The sequence below is a fragment of the Notamacropus eugenii genome, chromosome 3 (genome assembly GCF_028372415.1).
Source record: "Notamacropus eugenii isolate mMacEug1 chromosome 3, mMacEug1.pri_v2, whole genome shotgun sequence".
NCBI lineage: Eukaryota > Metazoa > Chordata > Mammalia > Diprotodontia > Macropodidae > Notamacropus > Notamacropus eugenii.
Window position 1 is genome coordinate 243,494,867 of NC_092874.1, and position 23,365 is coordinate 243,518,231.

At 38.0% G+C, this 23,365-nt stretch overlaps 1 protein-coding gene across 9 annotated transcripts in view; it reads right to left on the reverse strand.

Annotated features, from left to right (window-relative positions):
- GRIP1 (glutamate receptor interacting protein 1) overlaps nucleotides 1-23,365 on the reverse strand; it is an 806,557-nt gene that overhangs the window by 140,945 nt on the left and 642,247 nt on the right. For all 9 annotated transcript variants that reach the window (XM_072655295.1, XM_072655296.1, XM_072655294.1 and 6 more), the window contains exons 8-9: nucleotides 6,454-6,601; nucleotides 4,436-4,605 (exon numbers count right to left, since the gene is read on the reverse strand). In XM_072655295.1, the coding sequence (XP_072511396.1) occupies nucleotides 4,436-4,605; nucleotides 6,454-6,601 (318 nt within the window). The remainder of the gene's footprint in view (nucleotides 1-4,435; nucleotides 4,606-6,453; nucleotides 6,602-23,365) is intronic.

Consider the following 23,365-nt stretch of genomic DNA (forward strand, 5'->3'; position numbering starts at 1 on the left):
CTACCTTTGTATCTTCAGCACTAATCATGGTTCCTTGCAACAACAGGCCTTTAATAAATGTTTGTTGAATTGACTTGATGGTGTTAAGGGACATAGTCTGGATAGCAAATATAAAAGGAATTCACATAATGAGGTGGGACATTCTCAGTTTTGGGATGATTATGTACTATATTGTCACCTCTATTAAAATAAAAGAGAAGGATAATTCCAAAGCTAAAGGATGACTGACAGGTCCGCTAAAGTCACAAGTTACAAGGGCTCACTTAAGGTTTCCCTCTACTTCCCAATCTATATCAAATACCGTACCAAGTAAAAATCAAGTGCCTTAGAACTGCTCCCATGGCTGAGTATATATTATCTGCAGAATACTGCAATGTATGTACCCAACTAGGTGACAGTAGACCTTTCTTCCCTTATCTGAGAGCTGGCTTCCAGGTTTTCTGCTTGGGACCAGTCCTTTTACTTCACAGCTCTTCCTTCCTACAGCCTATACAATCTGCACTTCACAACAACAAAAATAGATCCCCTTGGTCCTGCAGTTAGGATCAGAGAATGAAAGCTGGAAAGAGACTTCAGAAGTTATCTGTAGAGCCCCCTCATTTTACAGATGAATATGTTGAGGCCCATGGAAGTTAAGAGACTGGTTCAAGGTCATGTAGGTTACAGGCACCAAAGGATTTGAATCCAGGTTCTCTGCTCTTTCCAGTGTTAACTTTCATTCTTTATGAGTCCACCAAAATAAAATGAAATAAAATAAAATAGTACTCTGCCTCTTCCTATCCAAGCATGTCAAAGAAATGCTACAGAGATTTTCCTGATGTAAAGTATATATGATGACATATATATATACACATACAAATATATATATAGGGGGATATGTGTGTACATATGTAAACATGTGTATATGTGTGTGTGTCCAGTGATAAAGTATATAAAATGATAGAAAGTATCATTATACTTTCAAAGAGATTTATGTATCTATGTGATAGGAAAAAGCATGAAAATAAATGAAAGAGTTACTAATTATTACTTGGGGCATTTTGAGGATTATTTTTAATGGTCTGGATGTTTATATGTTGGCAAGAATACAAACCAATATTTTATAATGTAAAAAAGCTGGGAAAATAGGATTTCCTTTATAGAAAGGAGTTCTCCAAACAATTTAGCAGTATGCATGCATGCTTTCAAAGTAAGGGATGCCTGTATGCTGCATTTGGAGGATGATAAGTAAAAGTTTCTGAAGGGAGAGTGGGAGGTAGGATCAGACCTATCATCTAGGTAATCCATTTTCTCCATGTTTGGCTGTTGCTGAGTCATTTTTTTCAGTCATGCCTAACTATGCACGACCCCGTTTGGGGTTTTCTTGGCAAAGATCCTGTAGTGGTTTGCCATTTCCTTCTCCAGCTCACTTTGCAGGTGAGGAAACTGAGGCAAATGGGTAAGTAACTTGCCCAGGGTCAGACAGCTAGTGAGTTTCTGGGCTGGATTTGAACTCAGGTATTCCTGACTCCATGCCTGGAGCTCTATCACCTAGCTGCCAAGTTTCCTCTCTATAAATGGTATCAGATATGAGTAGCAATGTCAGGTACTGGAAGGAATATTGGTCTCAAGGTCAAAAGTCCCAAGACCAACACTTGCCTCCAGCTCTTACCAGATATGCAACCTTAAGCAAGTCCCTCTCAGTGTTTCAGTTTTCTTATCTTTTACATTGGGATAATAATACCCAGATAACCTCCCTTACAGGGTGCTGGAAAGAAAGTACTGTGTAAATTCCATAATACTACACGAATGTGAATTACTATTATGCCAACTGTATGCTGAAAAATATTAAGGTTTTCTCCTAGTACATGCAGTTTAGACAGTAAAATCAGCCACTTGAACCGAGGTGCAGGGTAAATAATTTTATTCCTTTGTCAATATGTTGGGAAACTGCTCAGAGCCAACATTTTATTATTGGTATATAGGGAAAATAAAAAGAAAGAAGAATAAATTGGCTTACAAAAACAAAAAAACAATTTAGAAATTGATCTGGGAGTCATTAATGGAGGAATTTAGATAATATTACATTCCTATGACAAAACAGTATTACTAGAAGAAATACACCTTCCTCGGCTGGTTGGAGAGGTGGGGAACCGTGACTGTATAATTATTCAAATGCTTAACTGTTGCTGTCTCCTTTGTTACAAAGGGAGGCTCATTAGATAGGGGAGACCAGGAGGAATAAATGTATTCCAAAATAAACACAATAGAAAAACAAAAGTCGTTAATAAAACTTAAGCAAAAACACCCCAGCATCACTCAAGATACGTACTCTGTGGCTTGACTCCTGCCAAGGCAATGAAGACTTCACAGTATTGTGGAAATACTCATACCTTAGTCTTTCCCCTTAATCTGTGAGTCAGAAAATACCATCACCACTGTGACCTGTATGAATGTCCTGTGATCTGGAGTCTACTGTTACTCAAAATATTTTACAGGATGCTAGATTTTTTAAAAAAACCCCAAAACTGGATAATCTGCCTGCCTAGCATACTTTCCATACTTTGCTCAATGTGCAAAATTAAAAATCTGGTAAGAATGATGGGGTACTGTGGATTTCATTAGCTCCAGGGCTGTCTGAGCTCTATTTAATTAAAAAGTTGTATCCAGCTGATTTGTTCAGTATGGAATTATCTACCCCACCCACATCCCCCAGCCCTGATGCCCCTTCTTAAACTGGGGAGAAAAAGTACAGACTGCTTTCAGAGTGTAAGGCATGCAATACAAATGAGCTCTCTATACCCAAGAAAGCAATTCCAGAGAAATCTGCTATCTTCCTACGTGTACAGACACATATTAATTCTCTTTGAGACATAATGATCAGCACCAGAGGAGGTCTATGAGTTTGTGGAAAATAAGAAAAATAATCAGCCTTAGCTTTAAATCATGGCTTAAGTTGTTTTTATTTTCAATTCTAAAATACGGGGAAATTTTGAAAACAAAACAACAGGACTTTCTCTGCTTGCCTTTTTTGGGCACGAGGCTCTTATTCACGGGGCATCTTGTGATGCTTAGCTGAACCGCATTTAAAAATTAATAGGCACATCTGTGTCTTTTGAAGCCATAACTTATGAGCTTCTTTTTATTCTTGACATCTTTATTGTTTATTCTGGACACTTTGTGGCTCTTCATTGAGTAATATTACAGAGACAGCATGGTAGACTGAAGAGATAAAGCTGGCCATGAAGCCAAGAAGACCTGCATTCCAGTCCTGCCTCCCACACATACCAGCTGGGACCAGGGGTAAGTCATCTCACTTCTCAGGGCTCTAGGACACTGAAGAGGTCCACTGCTTGTTCAGAAAGTGCTAAGCTGCATTTGATAACTTGGAGCTATGTATATCACGAAAGCTCCTTATTTATATCAATGAAATATTATTATAGATTTATATTACATATTTTAAATATTACTGATATCAATAAAACTTACAATTATTTATTATATAATATATAATATTTTATATTATTTATTTAAAATATTTATATTTCCTTTATAATATGTTGCATGTAATATTTATATTACAAGATATCATATATAATATTCATATTTACATATAATACATATTTATTTATTTATACCAATGAAATCAGAGGTTCAGTTTCTGGCCCTCTTAGTATACTTTGCAGTTCTTGATTCCACCAGAACTGTTCACTATCAGATAATGTCGTGCCCAATCTGAGAAGGGAGAGTTTCTCTATTCCCAAGGAAAAAAAGTTTCAGAGATGAGACCAGACCTGATAAGGAAATCTCTCTCTTCTTTCTGGGCTCTGAATATTTGAGAGCATACCGGTCATGCTTTTGAAACTCTGAGAAAAAGAATATTCCACAAGGAATGAAGGCTTATTTCCTGACTTCTTTGAAGCAGGAACATTTAGATAGCATCCTTAAGCATTGTGAAGGAGTATGGGAATCTGTTGTAATACTGTTAAAACACACATACTGCCTTTTACAGCTTCATTGTTTTATTTTTAGGAAGGAAATTCAGCATTAAAAATGCTAAGTGCCTCCCTTCCACTTGCTCCATTGGCCTTGGGGGACTTTGTTTTACATTAAGCAAGACTATAATAAACAGTCTTAAAACTATTTTCATGCCTCCATTTTATGGATTTCCATGAGGGTATATTCAAGCACACTACACACAGCCTGAAAAAGGGGACTTGTCAGATGGGGGATAATCAATAAATAATCAATCACGAAGAATTTATTAAGCTCCTACAACATGCCAGACAGTGGGAAAGGTGCTGGGACAATAAACGAGTTAGCCTATAATACTGAAAAGGACAGAGATACACTTCACTTCAGCTCCATTTCAGTTTCTTATTCTCCTGGACAAAGCAATAACTGTGAGGAGAAAAGAAAGAGATACAAGGAGATTTATGCAGATAGATCCTCTTACCATGGTCTGGTCCCTTCAGTGCTACTCGAGTCTGATGATAGGGAAGGATCTCCAGCTTCACCTGGTCTGTAGTATTGGCAAGGAATTGGGTTGCTTCAGCCATGGTGCAATATTCCATGCTAGTCCCATCGATGGAAAGAATATGATCTCCAACATGCAATGCACCACATCTACAGAAAGGGAAAAAAACTCAGTCTCATCAAGTATGGCCCTTGTGTGGAATGTGATGTTTAGTTCCTTCAAACTGTTCATGAAAATTACAAGCGTTATTTATTATCTTTCCAGAAAGAAAGGAAAAGTTCAAGGGTTATAGGAGCCATCCAATGTCAAATTTTAAGGCTTTTAATACAAATCTGATATACAAAGAGATGTGAAGGCTTGGGAAAAATGGAAAAATTCAGGAAAACAATGTATTTTTTTTACATTCTTTTCTGATCTTTTTGGGGAGAGATATGTGGAAATAATTTAGAAAACACTTTTTTCTCTCCTTCCCCTTGAATTTTTTTCAGTTTTTCTTCCCTTGGGCCTTCACATCTCTATATGAGTTGGTAATTTCGCAATAACCCAAGATATTACTCAAAGAATTGGAATGGGGTAGCTGACTAATACATGTGTGAATGAGAAGAGAATAACGAGAACCCCCTGGGGGAATTATTGGGTAAGACCCCTCTCACATAAGCACCCAGTTCACCATTTTCTTTCTGTTTTGTTATTCCAAAGTTAAACATTTATCAGAACAGAAACTGTAAATGTTGATGGAGATTATGCAAGATTCAAACAAGTCATGAAACCATGGTGACTTGAGGGGAAGATTGGGACAAGGGAAAGGGGGCTAGCTGCAACATCTGGCTGCACTCAGGAAACTGGCTACTGGATGAGGTAAGAAATGCAAACACAGCAGTCAGCATCCTGACACACCACTCAAGTGGACAGCTCCTTTAACTGGTTACCCACTGTGGAATGGGGAAAACACAAGAGGGAGAAATTAAAGCATCCTGCACCACTGAACTGGAGAGCACCCCCAGATCAATGGCTGTTAAAGACTTTAGTGTAGGATAAGACCACCGTGGAGCTGGAGACTGACCACGACAGGGGTTTGCTGCTCATAGTCCTACTGTGAGGGGTAAGACTGGGGAGAAATGGGAGAGAGGGAGAAAAGAGTTAGGAGTATGCAGAAGAGTCTGGTTCCTAAAGTATATTTCAAAATAAAATTTAAAAAAATTATTCCACAGCTTTAGTAGCCTACCTGTCAGGGCAAAAAGTGTTTTTAATCATCTTTTCTATCTGTAAACATAATTTCATTTGAATGTGCTGGGTCACTTCAAATAGAGGAAATGAAGTCTTTCTTATCAGGAACTGTAAAATGATTTTGTTGGTGGGAAACCAGTCTTTCTTTCCCTCCTATCAACCTCAGCAAATTCTAAAATAATAATTAGAAGGAAAAAAACCTAAGGTAAAGGAGTCTCATTTTTATTGTGTTGTAGGAATGATAAATGCACCTTAAAGGGACACTTCAAGGTTGTAAAACCTTAAGATTAACACACCATGACAGCTGTTTCACAGTGCAGGGCTTTTCTTTTAAGGATTCTAGCCAGGTAGTCAATTTTTTTTTCGTTTAGGGAAAATAATGGCTATAGGGTTTAACTCCTTTGGATGCTTCACTACATCACAAAGAAAGAATTGCTTGACTTCTCTATGGAAATAATAGAAGGTTTTGGTGGCATTTCATGGTAGGAGAGTTTGTTTAAAAAAAAAAAACAAACAAACTGAAAAAATTGTATCAATGGCCAAACCAAACATCTGGAGAGAACCCTTTAATGGAGACTTCCATTGTGGGTAGGGCAGGTTATTGGTAGGGTAGGTAAATTTTAAAGCCCCACGACAGTAACATGTCTCTCTAAATAAAACCTGTAGAAAATGGCAAGGACATTTAATTTTTAGCTTTTCTATTTATTTGGTTTTTCTTGCTGTTTTTTGCCATGCAGTTTAGAAGATGAAGCATCTTCATGGATACTCACCTGTCAGCAATACTTGCAGATTTGATTTTGTCAATGATGATGACCTGCTTGTTGCAGCACATTGAGGTACTCAGTGCAACACCAAGGCTGGAACCAGGGGTTTTGGCAACTTCCACAAGCAGCGGCCCAGAAGCTGTTGCCACTGAATCTGTTGGAAATTTAATTTAAAAATAAAAAAGAGGGCCGGATATTATCAGTATTGATAATAATTCAATCATACAGAACTATAACATGCAAAGAATATATCATATGTGTCATAATACACTGATAGGAACATCTTTCGCAACATAGTCTGTGCTTTCCTGATTCCCCTGGGAACATAGATTGGTAGACTTCTTTCATACACAGGTAGATCAAGTGGTTACTAACTCCTGACATCATTCTACTTTTGGACTCCTCTAATTTCCTTGATTTTATATCCAGCTGAAACCTGCCTCCATGTAACTTCTATCCAGAACTCATCATTCTAGCTTCTAGAACCAAAATGTCTAGTATCTCCTCAATGTGATAGTCCTTCAAATACTAAAAGGCAGATATTATGATCCCCCTCTTCATTTATCTCATAGAAGAAAAGGCATTAAATCATATTAGTATTGCCGGTAGATGCGATGACACAGATAATTTTGCTCAACCATCTCTTGATTATTAATAATAATATCCAATCCTGTCCAATCTCATATGTACTTATTAAGTGAGGTACAGCCACTAAAGCCCAGGGACATAAGGATAGAAGACAAAATCAGCTTCTGTTCAGAAAGAGCTTAAATTCTATCATCAAGAAACAACATATAAACAGATAAGTATACACAAGATCTCTTGAGAATAGAGAGAGCATTAAAAAAATAGAGGGGCTGGAAAAGGCTTCCCAAAGGCAGCTAGATGGAATAGCAGATAGAGCACTAGACTGGAATCAGGAAGACCTGAGTTCAAATCTGGCCCCAGACATTTAATAACTGCATGACTTTGCATAAGTCATTTAGTTTCTGTCTGCCTCAGTTTCACATCTGTAAAATAGTATGATTATAGCATCTACTCCCAGGATTGTTGTGAGGACAAAATGAAACAATATAGGAAATACTTTTCAAACTTTAAAGCATTGTTTGTAATGTTAGCTGTTATTACTACTGATAATAATTAGGGGTAATAATTATCGGTACTTGTAATCATTATTGGTAACAATAATGCTTATTATTATCATCATAGGAGGCAGGTCACAAACTGATCCTTGAAGAAAGTTAGAGATTCTAAGAGGTGGAAGCAGAGAAGGAACAAACTTGCCAAAGGCATTTTCCATTATCACGGAGGATGTCCAGCACAGATTCTAGAGGACTTCTTTAGAGTAGGTACAGTCCTCCAGATAGTGCCTATTTGCACATAATATTGTGCACTAAGTTCCACAATATTGTAGAACTTACAAGATTCACAATTACTCAAAAGACTTCGGTTTAACAATCCACAAAGGAAAAATTCAAGTGAATGAAGAATGCCTACTGTCCAGACTATAATATACAATTTAATGGACAGCCCGTAAAGTTGATCCATCTGTACATATATCTTTGAAAGAAACAGCAAAATAGGGCCAGCTCAATGCATTTGGGAAATCATACAGCATTTTCAATAATTTCAAACTTTTCCCTGAAACTAGGATCCAGTTTTTCAACATCAATATGATGTTGCATGGTAACAAATCATGAGATATCAGAATCTCTAAAGAATCAAAATCATGGGTGCTCAAAAGGGCAATGAAGATACATATAGTGGGCATGAACAGACTACATAATATTACAAATGATAACTTGAACACAAAAGGTAGTATAAATCTTGGTGATATCATCCAAGATATGACCAGAAAATAAGATTGAACTGGAACATGAAAAGGGGAAGGGATAAGAGGTGTATAGCTTGTGTGCTGCACTGGTACCCAAAAGATGTTAAAAGATCTAGTCAGAAGCCCCCAAAATGGAGGAGCTATGTAAAGAAATGGAAATAATTACAGAGGATGAAAAGGTGTTTGGAAGGTTATGATCTTCATTGTTTGATAAATCAGGACTTCTTAAACTTTTCCCCCTCTCAACTCCTTTTCACCTGAGAATTTTTTTACATGACCCCAGGTATATAGTTATATAAATCAAACATTTACTTATAATAAATCATAAAGACATTTTAAAATAATTCTTTAGTATATATGTAATTTTACCACTTATTAAAGGCAAAAGCAAGTTTGCATACCAATGAGACTGATTTGCTTATTTATTTTTGTGGTAGGAAATATGAAAAGTATTTTATGTAATTAAACTATGACGTTTCTGTAAGAGCAGAAAACTTCATATGCACAGTAAAAACATTGCAATTCATAACATACAACAGTTTCATCTGAGCTGAGGTGTTTCTGGCAGCATTTGTCAGCATTGCGTGAGTACACGTGCAGTGCAAAGTATGCACGTTGTGTTTTCAGAACCAAGGTTGCAGTGAAGTCATGCAAAGCAAGCGCTGCCAGAAACAGCTCCAATTCATTATACGTTTGATTTTGAATTAATTTTTTGTTTGCTGTGCATTCAGAAAACTTTTTCTGTTACCAAGTTTTTCATGACCCCCACATTCAGTTACGCAACCCCAGATAGGGTAGCAACCCACAGTTTAAGAAGCACTGTGATAGACTAACCTCCACCAATAAACAGTTGAAGAAGTATTATGTCTTTCATGTTGGGCAGAAACAGCTCTAGCAGATATCCAGACAGGCAAAGTCCCTCATCATGACCATATCATGCCTGTGTGCCAGTTTTATCATCTACTTCTGGAACTCATCATTTATTGCCTTCTCCTGAGTAGGTAGTCCATAGTTATGTTTCCATCACAATATTGTTTCTGCTTTTATCTCTATCCTCAACCAAATGATTTCTGGGGATTTGAGTTCTGAGCATAATTTAAAGTAAAGTGGCAATATGATGGTGTCTCTGGGTTGCCACAGTTGCCATAATACAAAACCTCATATTGAATAGGATGTAAGCAGGTGTAGTTTCTTCAAATAGGAACCAATCTCAAGCAGACTCTGAGAGCTGTTGGACATCATCTCCAGGACTACTACCTATAATTAAAATCTATGCAACCCAGATAACACTAAAGAATGAGGGGATCACAAGCTTTGTTCAGTAAAGAGATAACTCTAGATTAGTTTCCACCTTAACTAGGTCCAATTGCCTAATCAATTACCTTCCTGGGACATCTCCATCCTGTGAGCTGACTCATTCTTTAAATAAACAAGAGAAGTGAACTTTGTGAGTATCTATTCAAGACAAAGTATAGCAGAGATTTTGGTGATGATAACAATAACTGACTGGAATTTCTCTGTTCTTTTCCCCCCAGTTAAGGAGGAGAGCTGTGATCCTGCATTAACTGTAACAAGCTCAGTGAAGTAACTTCCTACAACTTCTACCCTTTTCTTCTTTCACATATCCTGAAGGAAGGATGCAGGGGCCAGGATTTATATTAAGTGGAATTTATGGGAGAACTGAATCTTGTGAGACTTAGAATTAGGTACAAGAGGAAAAGTCTTCAATACTAGACTTGGACATAATGAATACCAACTTATACCCCTTAGGAGAGATAATAGACTGGCACCAGTCTCCTTTAAACTTGACTTCCCTCCATGTTACAGCCCAGGTACATTGACTTACTTCCTCGCTCATTACAGACATTCCATTTCCCAGTATTATGCCTTTTCCTTGGCTGTCTCTCATGGCTAGAGCATTCTCCTCACTTCACCTCCCTCACCTTTCTTTCCTGGCTTCCTTCAAGAATCAGCTTAAACTTCATCTTCTTCTGGAGGTCTTCTCCAGTCCTCCCCACTGCTAATACATTCCCTCTGAGATCATCACAGTATAGATCTTCTATGTAGAAAATGTTTGTATGTTATCTTGCCTGACTAGAATGTGATCTCCTTTAAGGCAGAAAATGCATTTTTTTTTTTGCCTCTGTTTATATCCTCAGTCCTTAGCAGACTACCTGGCACACAGTAAATACTTAATAAAAGGTTGTTGACTGACCAACTCCTCTGATGTACCAATTTTTCCTTCTGGAGAAATCTGCTCACATAAAGTTGACAAACCTGATATTAGGCAGCTGGGTGGTACAGTGGGTAGAAAGCTAGACTTAGAAGTCAGGAATATGAGTTAAAATCCTGCCTCAGACCAGATACTAATTGTGTGTAACCCTGGGCAAAACACTAAACGGCTTTCAGCCTCAGCTTCCTAATTTGAGAAATGGAGATAAAAAAAAAAATTACTTCACACTGTTGTAAGGATCCAGTGAGATGTTACACTTAGAGGCACAAAGAACATCAGTGACCATCTTACCCAAACCTGTTCCTGATCCTCTTAAACATTCCTAAAAAGTTTTGTTTCCAATCCAGTCTAATAAACATTTATTATTTAATTCTTCCCTCTGTCAAGGCAGTCTAGAGTATACTCCTACAACAACAGGCAAACTTCTATGAGACTTTTTTCAGTGGGGTGCTCACAAAGTTCTTGCACTGACTTTTAAGAAAAAAGACTAAATTTCTCTGGAGACTAAATGAAACAGGCATCTTTCAAGTCTTGAGAACTTGTTATATGTATAAATATATATGCATATTCGAGGTAATATATAATATTACATGCATAGATATGTGTATATAAAGTTCTGAGTAAATCTTAAAGCAATATATTAATGTTAGTTATTATTATCACAGAAAGCTATTATAATAACAGGTATAATGGAGGAGAAAGAATAGAAGACATAATCCATGAGAGAGAATATATAAGAGGCAGCAATCAAACCTATGGCCCCAGGTAGCTACAGCATATATAATGCAGAAAGTATAGGTGTTTATTAATAGGGAGAATTAGAAGTCCTAAGTCAAGGGAATATGAACTTGGATAGACTTCAAGAGATAGCAGAAGACAGAAGGTTCTGGAATGCTGTAGTCCATGGGGTCACAAAGAGTCAAACATGACCGAAGACTGAATGACAACAAAGTAAAAGGAGAAAACTTGACTTTATTGATTATCACTAACACAACGTCAAGGGACTTAATGACCAGAATTTGGTATTGGAAAGTTACACTTTACAGAAAAGGAAAAAAATGGCACTTGGGTAACATTAAGGAGCTATCTTCAAGGAAATCCAGAAATCAGGAGTGAAATGCTAGAGAAAATACTTGATTAAGGATCAAAGGAGTCAGAAATAAAAAGCAATATTGTTGAAGGGGTATACTCTAGACCACTGAGACAGAGGGAAGAATTAAATAGTAAATGTTTATTGGACTGGATTGGAAACAAAACTTGTTAGGAATGTTTTAAGAGCATCAGGAACAGATTTGGTCAAGAGTTCTCCTAGACTCCAAGTATCTATAATTCTATGATAATCTGTTGTTGATGTTGACATTTTCAATATTTTTATACAAGTCTCTCACCTAAAGGAGGAATTACTTAGTGCATGGCACCATTGCTTGAATGATAAGATGGAGAAATGACCTTTCAATAGCCTAAATGAATACTTTTAAGATTTATTTTAGACTAGAAAGACCTGGAATGAATCCAGGTTATATGCAAGCTATAAATAGGCTAACATTTTCTTGGAACTGGCAACTTCTCTGAGATTCTTTTCAATGGGGTGCTCACAAAGTTCTTGCACTGGCTTTTTAAGAAAAGAGACTAAATTTCTCTAGAGACGAAACAAAGTAGGCATCTTTCAAGTCTCGAGAACTTGCGCTGGCATTCCTGTTATGGCACCAAGACTTTTTGTAGAGACTGATGTATCAGAGCAAGTCATGGGGGCAGCACTTATGCAAAAAAGACCTAACTCAGAAGTTGTGCAGTTGCTTGGCCATTATTTTTTATGCTAAACAATACCCACAGAAACAATTATAAAGCAAAGGATAAGGAACTACTTCCAATCAAGGCCAATAATATCATTTGGAAAGTTCTTGACACCTGATCGCCTTCACTGATGATAAAAAGTCAGAGCATTTGTCACTTCTTCCTCAGATGCATGTTCCCAACAAAAAAGAAAAGTCAATTGGATATCTCAAATGCTACTGCAAATAAGTCACAAAAGTCCTTATGAAAAATGGCAGAGATGCTCCAGCATTTTACTAAGATATCTAGCAAGATGCAAAGGAAAATCAAAGTGATATAGGTTGACGAGGGAGGGAGAGAGATTTTGGGGGGGAAAGACAAGTTAAAGATGGCAGGAGAGAAGAAACAGGCATACCAGCATGAGAAGAAATAAACAGAAGAAAGAAAAATCAGAATGAAATCAAGTTCACAGCCCCTGACAGAGGATTAATTCATCATGTTGAAGTAAAGCCTGGGTGTGAAAAAAGAATCATACAGACATAAATTATTCATGGTTAAAGAGGTTTCAGTCATTAAGATATTTATATCAACAGTAAAGCACTTATGCACTGTGGTGATTTATGGGCTACTATATTGTGTAAGATACACTGATGACTGTTTGCATAGAAAACACTCTAGATTTTTTCATTTTGTTAATCAATTTTCCTTCTGAACAGTGCATTTTAATCAGAGGACAAGGCTTGATTAAATCCCACCCAAGGCAGCACAATGATTTTTTTGCAAGTTAATACTAACATGGCCTGGCTAACACATCCTTTAGATAAATAGTATGAGGAAAGGGGTCGTCGTCAGATTATTCAGTAGTAAAAAGCCCTGTTATTCTCAACTTAGCACTCAAAGAGTGATATTAAACCATTTCATCAACTTTCCCATGAACGAAACAGCAACATAATATTTTTGAAGTATTGAGGAGCAGATTGTTGCCTGTCTAAGGATACTTCTGGAGAAGTGGCCAGGTAAATGAAATACCCAGCACTATATAAATGTGAATTATTCATATAAAACTTCTGCAGGCCGGTTATAATGCCTAATCAAGGTCAGAAGTGCGTGTGGGTCCTTGAAGGCCATGGCCATGACATGAAAGCTTGGGACAGATTTCTGAGCTGGGCCACCTTGCAGTCAGGGGCTCAGTGACCATTGATCATTAGAGAGAAAGCCTAGATAAAGTTCAGTCAGTGAGCATTTAAGCATTTAGTATTTGTGGGCACTGTGCTAAGTGCTGGAGATACAAAAACGAGTAAGAAGACATCTTCTTCCCTCAGAAGGCATGTATTCTAATAAAGGAGACAAATTCAAATAACTAGATACGTACAAGATATACACCGAGTAGATGGACATTCAGACACCCAGCCATGAGCCTTATGCTGGTTGCAAAATTATGTTTTTTTCAGTCACGGAATCTCTTTCAAAAAGACAGTTGACTAAGTCTAAAAACAGATGTTTTGCCCCAGTAGTTGGAATGTCCCCATAGATGAAAACACAGATTCTTACATACACATGTATATACATAAACCATGGGTCGACAGATAAGTTAGGTGGACAAATGGATAGGGTAGCTAGAAAAGACAGATTGACAGATAAGGTAGGTGAGTAGATAAGTGAACAGAGAGGTAAATATATGGTAGGTATGTAGATAATTAGACATATACGGGCAGTTAGGTGGCACCCTAGTAGATTGAGTGCCAGATCTGAAGTCGGGAAGACTCATTTTCCTGAATTCAAAAGTGGCCTCAGACACCTTCTAGCTGTGAGATCCTGGGTAAGTCACTTAACCCTGTTTGCCTCAGTTTTCTCATCTATCAAATAAACTGAGGATGGAACTGGCAAACCACTCTAGTATCTATACCCCAAATGGGATCACAAAGAGTCAGACATGACTGAAAAACAACTGAACAAGATAGATAGATTAGATAGATGGTAGGTAGACAGACAAACAGACGGATGGACAGATGGATGGATGGAGAGGGAGAAGGATAGGGAGGAAGGGGGAGAGAGAGAGAGATAGCCTGGTAGCTCAACTCATAAAGATCCAGGACTCTAGGATAAGTATTACAGTCCATCTAGCAGTGATACCCTAAGGAACAAAGAACAAGGGTTCTGGGACTCTAGTCCAGTGGAAACTAGCAGATATTCTATCTTTGGAAGTGAACTTGGTGGGACCAATGCCATGTAGGAACTGAGCTAAGTTGAAAACCTATTTCCTCCATTGTTCCCCACAGATTGAGGTGGTAAGAAGGGGCAGTATGTCCCTGAGTTACTGGAGGAAATGTCTGTATGTTTGTTCATTCTATGTCTTTGGACTAAATATTCCTTGGTAAAAACAACCTGGTATTAAGTGGTTAAATGCACCTGGGACACAGCCACTGGGTCTCTAGATGATGGCAGAGAAGAAAGATTCCCCTAAACCCCTTCAGAGTAACTGAGAACCCTGAAGGGAGTAAAATGTTACAGGTCTGGCCCTGACAGAGTAGGGTCAGTCAACTGTTATATTAACTTTACAAAATCTCTTGTACGTGTCCTTCTTTCCACTTACACGGCCATCACTTTGCTACAGATTCTTATCATAGTCATTACCACCATCAGCATCCATCATAATAGCTAACGTTTATATAGCTCCTACAGGTATAGTGCTAAGCTCTTCAAAATATTATCTCATTTGATCTTCACAATAACTCTGGGAGGTAGATGCTATTATTATCCCCATTTTATAGATGAGGAAATTGAATTGAATGGAGGTTATGTGACTTACCCAAGCTCATACAACTAGTAAGTATCTGAAGCTGGATTTGAACTGAGGTCTTCCTGACTTTAGATCCAGCACGATATCTACTGGGTCACCTAGCTGCCCCTCATTACCTGATGGTTAGAATATTTCAATAGCCTTCTGATTGGTCTTCCTGCCTGAAGTCTTTCCCAAGTCAATTCATTCTTCATTCAGATGCTAAAGTGATTTTCAAAAATTTATGTCTTGCCCTACTCAAACTCTAGTGGTTACCTATCCTAACTACCGGATTAAATATAAAACCATACCTTTGCCTTTTACATCTGACCTTGTCTTATCTTTCTAAGGTTTTTACACTTTATTACTATCTACCTACTTTTAAAATTTTTTTAAAAATTTATTTATTTTTCATTTTCAACATTCATTTCCACAAGATTTTGAGTTCTGAATTTTCTCCCCATCTCTCCCATCAACCACTCCAAGATACCATGCATTCTGATGATCCCCTTCCTCAATCTGCCCTCCCTTCTATCACACTCCTCCGTTATCCCCATCTCTTCTATTTTCTTATAGGACAAGATAGATTTCTATACCCCATTATCTGTATTTCTTATTTCCCAGTTACATGTTAAAAACAATTTTTAACATTCATTTTTAAAACTTTGACTTCCAACTTCTCTCCCTTCCTCCATTCCCATCCATCCCCACTGATCAGGCAAGCATTTCAATATAGATTATACATGTGAAGTTATGCAAAAGACTTCCCTAAAAGTCATGTTGTGAAAGACTAACTATATTCCCCTCCATCCTATCCTGCCCCCCATTTATTCGATTCTCTCTTTTGACTTTGTCCCTCCCCAAAAGTATTCACACTTCTGATTACTCCTTCCTTCCATTTGCCCTCCCTTCTATCATCCCCCCCACACCCCACTTGTTCTCTTCTCACCTCCTTTTCTATAGTGTAAGATAGATTTTCATACCAAATTGATTGTGCATGTTATTCCATCCTTAAGCCAAATGTGATGAGAGTAAACTTCACTTTTCCCTCTCACCTCCCCACTTTTTCCCTCCGTTAAAAGTTTTTTCTTGCCTCTTTTATGAGATAATTTGCCCCATTCCATTTCCCCCTTTCTCCTCCCAATATATTCCTCTCTCATCCCTTGATTTTATTTTTTTAGATGCATCCCTTCCTATTCAACTTACCCTCTGTCTATATGTATATAACCTCTCCAATTACCCAAACACCGAGAAAAGTCTCAAGAGTTACAAATATTATCTTTCCATGCAGGAATGTAAACAGTTCAACTTTAGTAAGTCCCTTATGATTTCTCTTTCCTGTTTACCTTTTCATGCTTCTCTTGATTCTCATGTTTGAGAGTCAAATATTCTATTCAGCCCTGGTCTTTTCAGCAAGAATGCTTGAAAGTCCTCTGTTTTATTGAATGACTATTCTTTTCCCCTGAAGTATTATACTCAGTTTTGCTGGGTAGGTGATTCTTGGTTTTAATCCTAGCTCCTTTGACTTCAGGACTATCATATTCCAACTCCTGCAATTTCTTAATGTAAAAGCTGTAGATCTTGTGTTATTCTGATTGTATTTCCTCAATACTCAAATTGCTCCTTTCCGGCTGCTTGTAATATTTTCTCCTTGACCTAGAAACTCTGGAATTTGAGTACAATATTACTAGGAGTTTTTCTTTTTTGATATCTTTCAGGAGGTGATCAGTGGATTCTTTTAATATTTTACCCACTATCAGGGTAGCTTTCCTTGATAATTTCATGAAAGATGATGTATAGGTTCTTTTTTTTGATTATGGCTTACAGGTAGTCCCATAAATTTTAAATTGTCTCTCCTGGATCTATTTTCCAGGTCTTTCCAATGAGATATTGCACACTGTTATTTTTTCATCCCTTTGGTTTTGTTTTATAATTTCTTGATTTTTCATAAAGTCATTAGTTTCCATCTGCTCCATTCTAACCTTTAAGGAGGGCAGCTAGATGGTACAGTGGATAGAACACCAGTGCAGGAGTCAGGAGGACCTGAGTTCAAATCTCACCTTAGACACTTGACACTACCTGTGTGACCTTGGACAAGTCACTTAACCCCAATTGCCTCACCCTGGGTCATCTCCAGTCATCCTGAGGAATATGTGGTCACTGGATTCAGATGGCTCTGGAGGAGAAGTGAGGTTGGTGACCTGCACAGCCCTCCCTCACTCAAAACAAAGTCAAGTGCAAGTCATGTCATTATTTCTCTGATGGCATGGTCTTCTTCAGCAAGGAAGGAGGAACACACACAGTAACCTTTAAGGAATTATTTTCTTCAGTGAGCTTTTGGATCTCCTTTTCCATCTGGCCAGTTCTGCTTTTTAGGGCATTCATTGGCTTTTTGGATCTCTTTTGCTATTTTGTTGGTCTATTTTTTAAAGTGTTATTTTCTTCAGCATTTCTTGGGGTCTTCTTTAGCAATCTATTGACTTGCTTTTCATGATTTTCTTGCATCACTCTCATTTCTCTTCCCAATTTTTGCTCTACATCTCTTACTTGATTTTCAAAATCCTTTTTCAGCTCTTCCACAACCTGAGACCAATTCACATTTTTATTGGAGGCTTTAGATGGAGGATCTTTCACTTTCCTTTCTTCTGTTTGCATGCTTTGGTCTTCCTTGTCACCAAACTGACATTCTAGTATCTGATTCTTTATCTGGTTTTTGCTCATTTCCTCAGCCATTTACTTGACTTTTGACCTATTATGGTAGATCTCTGCTTCCAGTGGGGGTGGGGGAGTATACTGTAGCCAATTGATTCCCCCACAATCTGTGGGCTAGAGTTCCAGAAACAGTTGCTGTCTCTGCCCCTGCTGCTCCTGTGGCTGCTGTGGGTTCCTCTGCCCCCTCCTAGCTCTGCCACCCTGGTGCTGGACCACTCCCGCTCTCCCACAGTGGTCCCACAGGTTTTTTCCACTGACTTTCCAATTTGTCCTCAGCATTTTGGGGTCCTGAAGTCTGGAAACTGCCACAGGTGTGAGAGATTCAATCTCCCCAAGGCCTGCTCAGGTTCTGTCTGTGCCAGTGCAACCAATGCTGATCTGTGCTGTGCTTCTACTATGGCACAACAGACACTTCCCAGAGACCTTCCAGGGTGTCTTGGGCTAGAGATTTGCTTCACTCCATCATTCTGTGGGTTCTGCAGCTCCAGAATTTGTTTAGAGCCATTTTGTACAGGTATTTGGCTGGGCTTGGCGGGAGCACTCTAGAAAGTCTGTGCTGTTACTCGGCCATTTTCTCCACCTATTTTTTAATGTAGCAGCACTGATCTTCCTTGAACAAAGAAACTCCCTTCTCACATTCCCATACCTTGTTTATTTTGCTTCTTTAATTTTATTCCTATTAACAAAAATATTTCCCCTCTACCTTGCCCAATCCAATTGAAAAAAGGGAAAAGAAAAACAAGTCCCTTGTAACAAATATGGACAGTCAAAACAAATTTTGCATTAATGATTCCAAAAGAAAATCTCAATCAGCACCCTGAGTATATTGCCCCTCTGTCAGGAGGGGGGCAGCCTGTTTCGTCACAGCCCATCCCTGTATCGATCAAAATTCTTAAATCTTTCAAAGTTGTTTGCCTTGGCAATGTTATTGTATAAAACGTTTTTCTTGTTCTCACTTAACTCAGCATCAGTTAATGCAGTTCTTTTCAGCTTTTTCTGATATTATGCCCTTCATTATTTCTTATAGCACAACGGTATTCTAACACATTCTTATACTGTAATTTGTTCAGTCATTCCCCGCATTATGGGCATCCCCTTAGTTTCTAGTTCCTTGACATGACAAATAGTTGTTAAAAATGTTTTGGGGCACATGGATCCTTTTCTTCTTTCAGTGATCTTTTTGAGGGTATCAATCCAGTAGTACTGGGTCACAAGTGACTACATGCCTTTTCATGGGTGACCCTCTCCATGTCTAAAATGTTCTCCTTGCTCACCTTTTTCTCCTGGCTGCCCTATCTTACTTCAAAACTCTGGTCAAATCCCACCTTCTGCAAGAGGCAGAACTGCCCTGTCCAACATTCCTTTTGAGACTACTTTTCATTTATACTGTATGTATATCACAGGCACTTTTTCTGGTACACTGTCTCCCTATTAGAATGTGAGTTCCTTGAAGTTAGGGACTTTGCTTTGCCTTTTTTTTTTCAAATTCTAGCACTTAGAACAGAGGCTAATATAGAGGAAGCACTTAATAATGCATGCTCCTCATCCTCCTCCATGAAGCCTTCTCTGACTTCAGATATTAATGGTCCCCTCCCTCCCCAAAAAAGAACCAACCCCCCCCCCATGATAACATTTTGTTAATGTTACTCATGCAGCACTTTCTACTTATTTATATATGACATAATGAAGTTCCATGAGAGCAGAAACATGGCTAAGCTAAATTGTCTATCTTTCCCAGTGCCTACTACAGTACCTTTGCATACTATTAAACTGAACTGAATAAGAAATGACATGAAATAACTGAATAAGGAACAATCAATTCACTTACTCTACTGTCAGAATAGTTTATTATTTAATAAAAGGGGAAATTAAAGTCCAGAAGACATAAATCGGGTAGTTCAGACCTTAAGAAGGAAGGGACTGTTGGACTCCTAAATCCTGTAGCTACAATTTACAAGTCTATCAAACTAGAATTTAGAGCAAAATTTACTAAGATGATGTCTTTTAACTCTCATTTTTTTCGCTGTACTCACTATAAACTTTTCTCTACTATATTTGTACACAAACACCACGGTCCAAGATGTGTTAATAGAGAAAAAAGAAATAGTATAGAAGAGGAAAAAAGATGAGAAAATCGCCAGCTTGTACCAATTCTATATAAAGAATACCTAAGCTGTAGATGATACAACTGTGAGGGCATTAAAGAGCCAACATACAAGGAATGTGAAGGAGAGGAAGATAACAAAAGCATGGCCAAATCTTGGACCTTCTTAATTTTTTTCTCAAAATTCATTAATTTAGTTGTTTTCAGTTTTCAACAATTACTTCCATAATTTCCAAATTTTCTCCCCCTCCATCCCCAAGATGGTATGCAATCTTATATGGGTTCTACACATGCATTCCTATTAAACACATTTTCACATTAGTCATGTTGCACAGAAAAATTAAAACAAATGGGAGAAACAATGAGAAAAACAAAACATAACATAGGAGAAAATAGTCTGCTTCATTCTGTACTCCAGCTCCATAGTTCTTCCTCTGGATGTGAATGGCATTTTGCATCATGAATCTTTTGGGAATGTTTTAGGTCCTTGCATTGCTGTGAAGTGCTAAGTCTATCAAAAACAGTCCTTGCACACTGTGGCTGTTACTGTGAATAAAATTCTCCTGGCTCTGCTCACTTCACTCAGCATCAGTTCATATAAGTCTTTCTTGGACCTTATTAATAATGAAAAAAGTAACTTAGAAAACATTAGCTTTCTTGATGAGAGTCATTTGTACACAAACAGAGTGCATCTTTGACAAGGGTATTAGTGGGAAGGAAACAAGCTTTTAATAATTACCTACTATGTGCCGGGCACTGTGTTAGGCCAAGTCATTTAGTGCCTTAGTTTTCACAACTGCAAAATGGGGATAATAAAAGCACCTACCTCTCTTGTAAAGATAAAATAAAATATTTGTAAAGTGCCTGACACATAGTAAGCACCATATAAATGTCAGCTATCATCATCACCATTTTATTTGAGAAATATAACATAAATAGCCCTTTGATAGTTAACAGCAGCTAAGGCTGCTGTAACATGTTACATATGTTACGTGTGTGTGTGTGTGTACGTATGCTGGACAAAGGTATTCACAGCTTACAGAAACAAAGGTATTCACAGAAATGGTGGTGAAGATCCAGTACATATAGTCCAAATAGAAGGATTTCCAGTGGGTACTAAAGTCCTCCAGATGCTCATGTTTGTATCAAGTCTCAGAACATTACAGTCTCTTAGAAGAGATCTGTCATCACTCAGTTTGATCTGTCCATCCACACAGGAAACACAAAATGGATGAAGAATGTCTACTGCCCAGATTTTAACATGCACTTAGATGGATACCCTACAGAGTATGTCTAACAGATTGTATAACTGAGACAGACAGTAAAGAAGGACAATAGGTTGGGTCCAAAATTGCATAAGAGGAAAAGTGAGGAGTGGACTGCTTTTGAGAAATTGAAAAGCTCTCTTGTGGATCCCAAATTTCCAATAAAAGCAAAGCCCTTTCAATTCAATACTAATTATTTGATGGGTTTTGCTATATGGCAGTGAGATCTCCACTGTCCTTTGGGTGATACACATCTTTAGCCTAAAGATGTGTATCACCCAAAGGACAGTGGAGAGGTAAACTGTGGTAAGCATGCTGTGTCATATAACCAATAAGGAAGGAACAGGATTAAAAGGCATCATATCAAGGAATTATATGTCGGAAAAGAAGATGGGTCAGTCACATTATAAGAGCAAGGGATGAGAAGTGGACAGTCAAAGAGAGGAGATCCTCCACTGGTACCCTTGTAATGTTGGGTGAAAGTGAGAATGGCCTCCACTATGAAGGGGTGAACTTTCAAGAGCACACAGACAAGAGTCACAGAGGATGGTAGTATGGATTAGTTGTAATTTGCATGTCTAGAAGGAATTCCTGATCTAATGAGATCACAGATCCAACTGAGTATTTGGGGGATAGAGATAAGAAAGAGACATGACACAGAGAGCTCCTAGGTGGAGAAACCAGCAATGAAAGCTAACCTCTTCATTATAACTTGCTGTCTTAGATAGTTGCTTAGTTTTTGAGAATATGTTTCTAGTTACTAGGGTCCTCCAACCCTAGTGTAAAAACTAGGTGTAAAAAACAAAGTATAGATGTACTCTGGTCAACAACTTCATTGAGCTTAGGTTATCTTAATGATAATAATAGAGTTAAACATGTTTAAACTTAAACATGTTAAAACATGTTTAAGTAGAAAGCCATCAGAACAATGAGCCATGGGATTTCATAAGTGGTTTCTGAGGTCAACTATAGGAATGGGGGGGATATAGTCTGGGAGAAATAATATTTTCCCTGCTAGTCAACTGTTGTTATTCTGGTAGGCAGAAGGGATTTTGGAAGTTGGAGGAAGAGTTCTAAATCTCTTGTGAAAGATAAAGGTCTAAGATGGTATCACTGAATCAAAGGGACAACCTTTTAGGCAGCTCATAATATTCATATCCTCCTTACTAAAAAAAAAAAAAAAAAAGAATCTTTAAATCAGTATGGCATTTGGAGGGACTTATTCACATGACTAATTATGGTAATTGCTACAAAAGTCAGAAAAATCACATTTTTTAAGATGTGATGTCAAAGGCCTAAGTAGGGTACATATACATACCAACCCCTGAAGCATCAGTTCCACATTATTCACCTCCAGAAGACCTGATTTCTCTTACTCTAAAAATAGTGGCTGTCAGTTCCTCTTCTGAACTGAGTAAGTGATTCCCTAAAAAATTGAAGCCCTGTCAGTTTATGCTGACACAGGGAAGTTCGATATGCAGGAATATAAGCTTTGCATGGCTGAAAAAGCTCATACTCAGGCTTGTAACTGCCAAGGAGATAGGAACCAGATGTGTGATTTCTTTGGCATTGGAAACCTCCCAGGTGAGGGAACTCCTACCACAATGCAAAGTGGCAACATCTCTGCAACATACAGTTTTAGGGAGTGGCCTAGAGCACAGCCAAGGTTCCAAGAGGTGAAGAGATTTGCCGAGAGTAACTGTCACGGGCAGAGAAGGAATGGTCAGTCAGGAAAAATTAATGGCTCAGTAGCAAGAGGAAATTTTTACCTGGGACTATCCACTAGAATTAACTTCATTACCTCTCCCAGGACATCTTGTTACATTAGCAGAAAAATATCTCAGTTCTCAAGAATTCATTAAAAGAAATGGAATCAGTAGAGTAGAGTAGGTAGAAGAAATGGTACCAAACATACAGCAGTCTCAGGAAAGCTGATTTTTGTTTTATTAATGCCCACATGAATAGGTGAGATGGAAGGTCACCTTACATTTTAGTTTATTTCAAGGGCTGCCAAAGTAAGAAAAAAAAAATCATCAAATGGCCAGGCAGGTGGTGATGTGTATCTCCATACTTGGGGCAGCTAGGTGGTTCAGTGGATAGAGTGTCCAGCCTGAAGTCAGGAACAATCATTTTCCTTAGTTCAAGTCTGGTTTTTAACACTCACTATATGATGCTGAGCAAGTCATTTAATCCTGTTGGCCACAGTTTCCTCATTTGT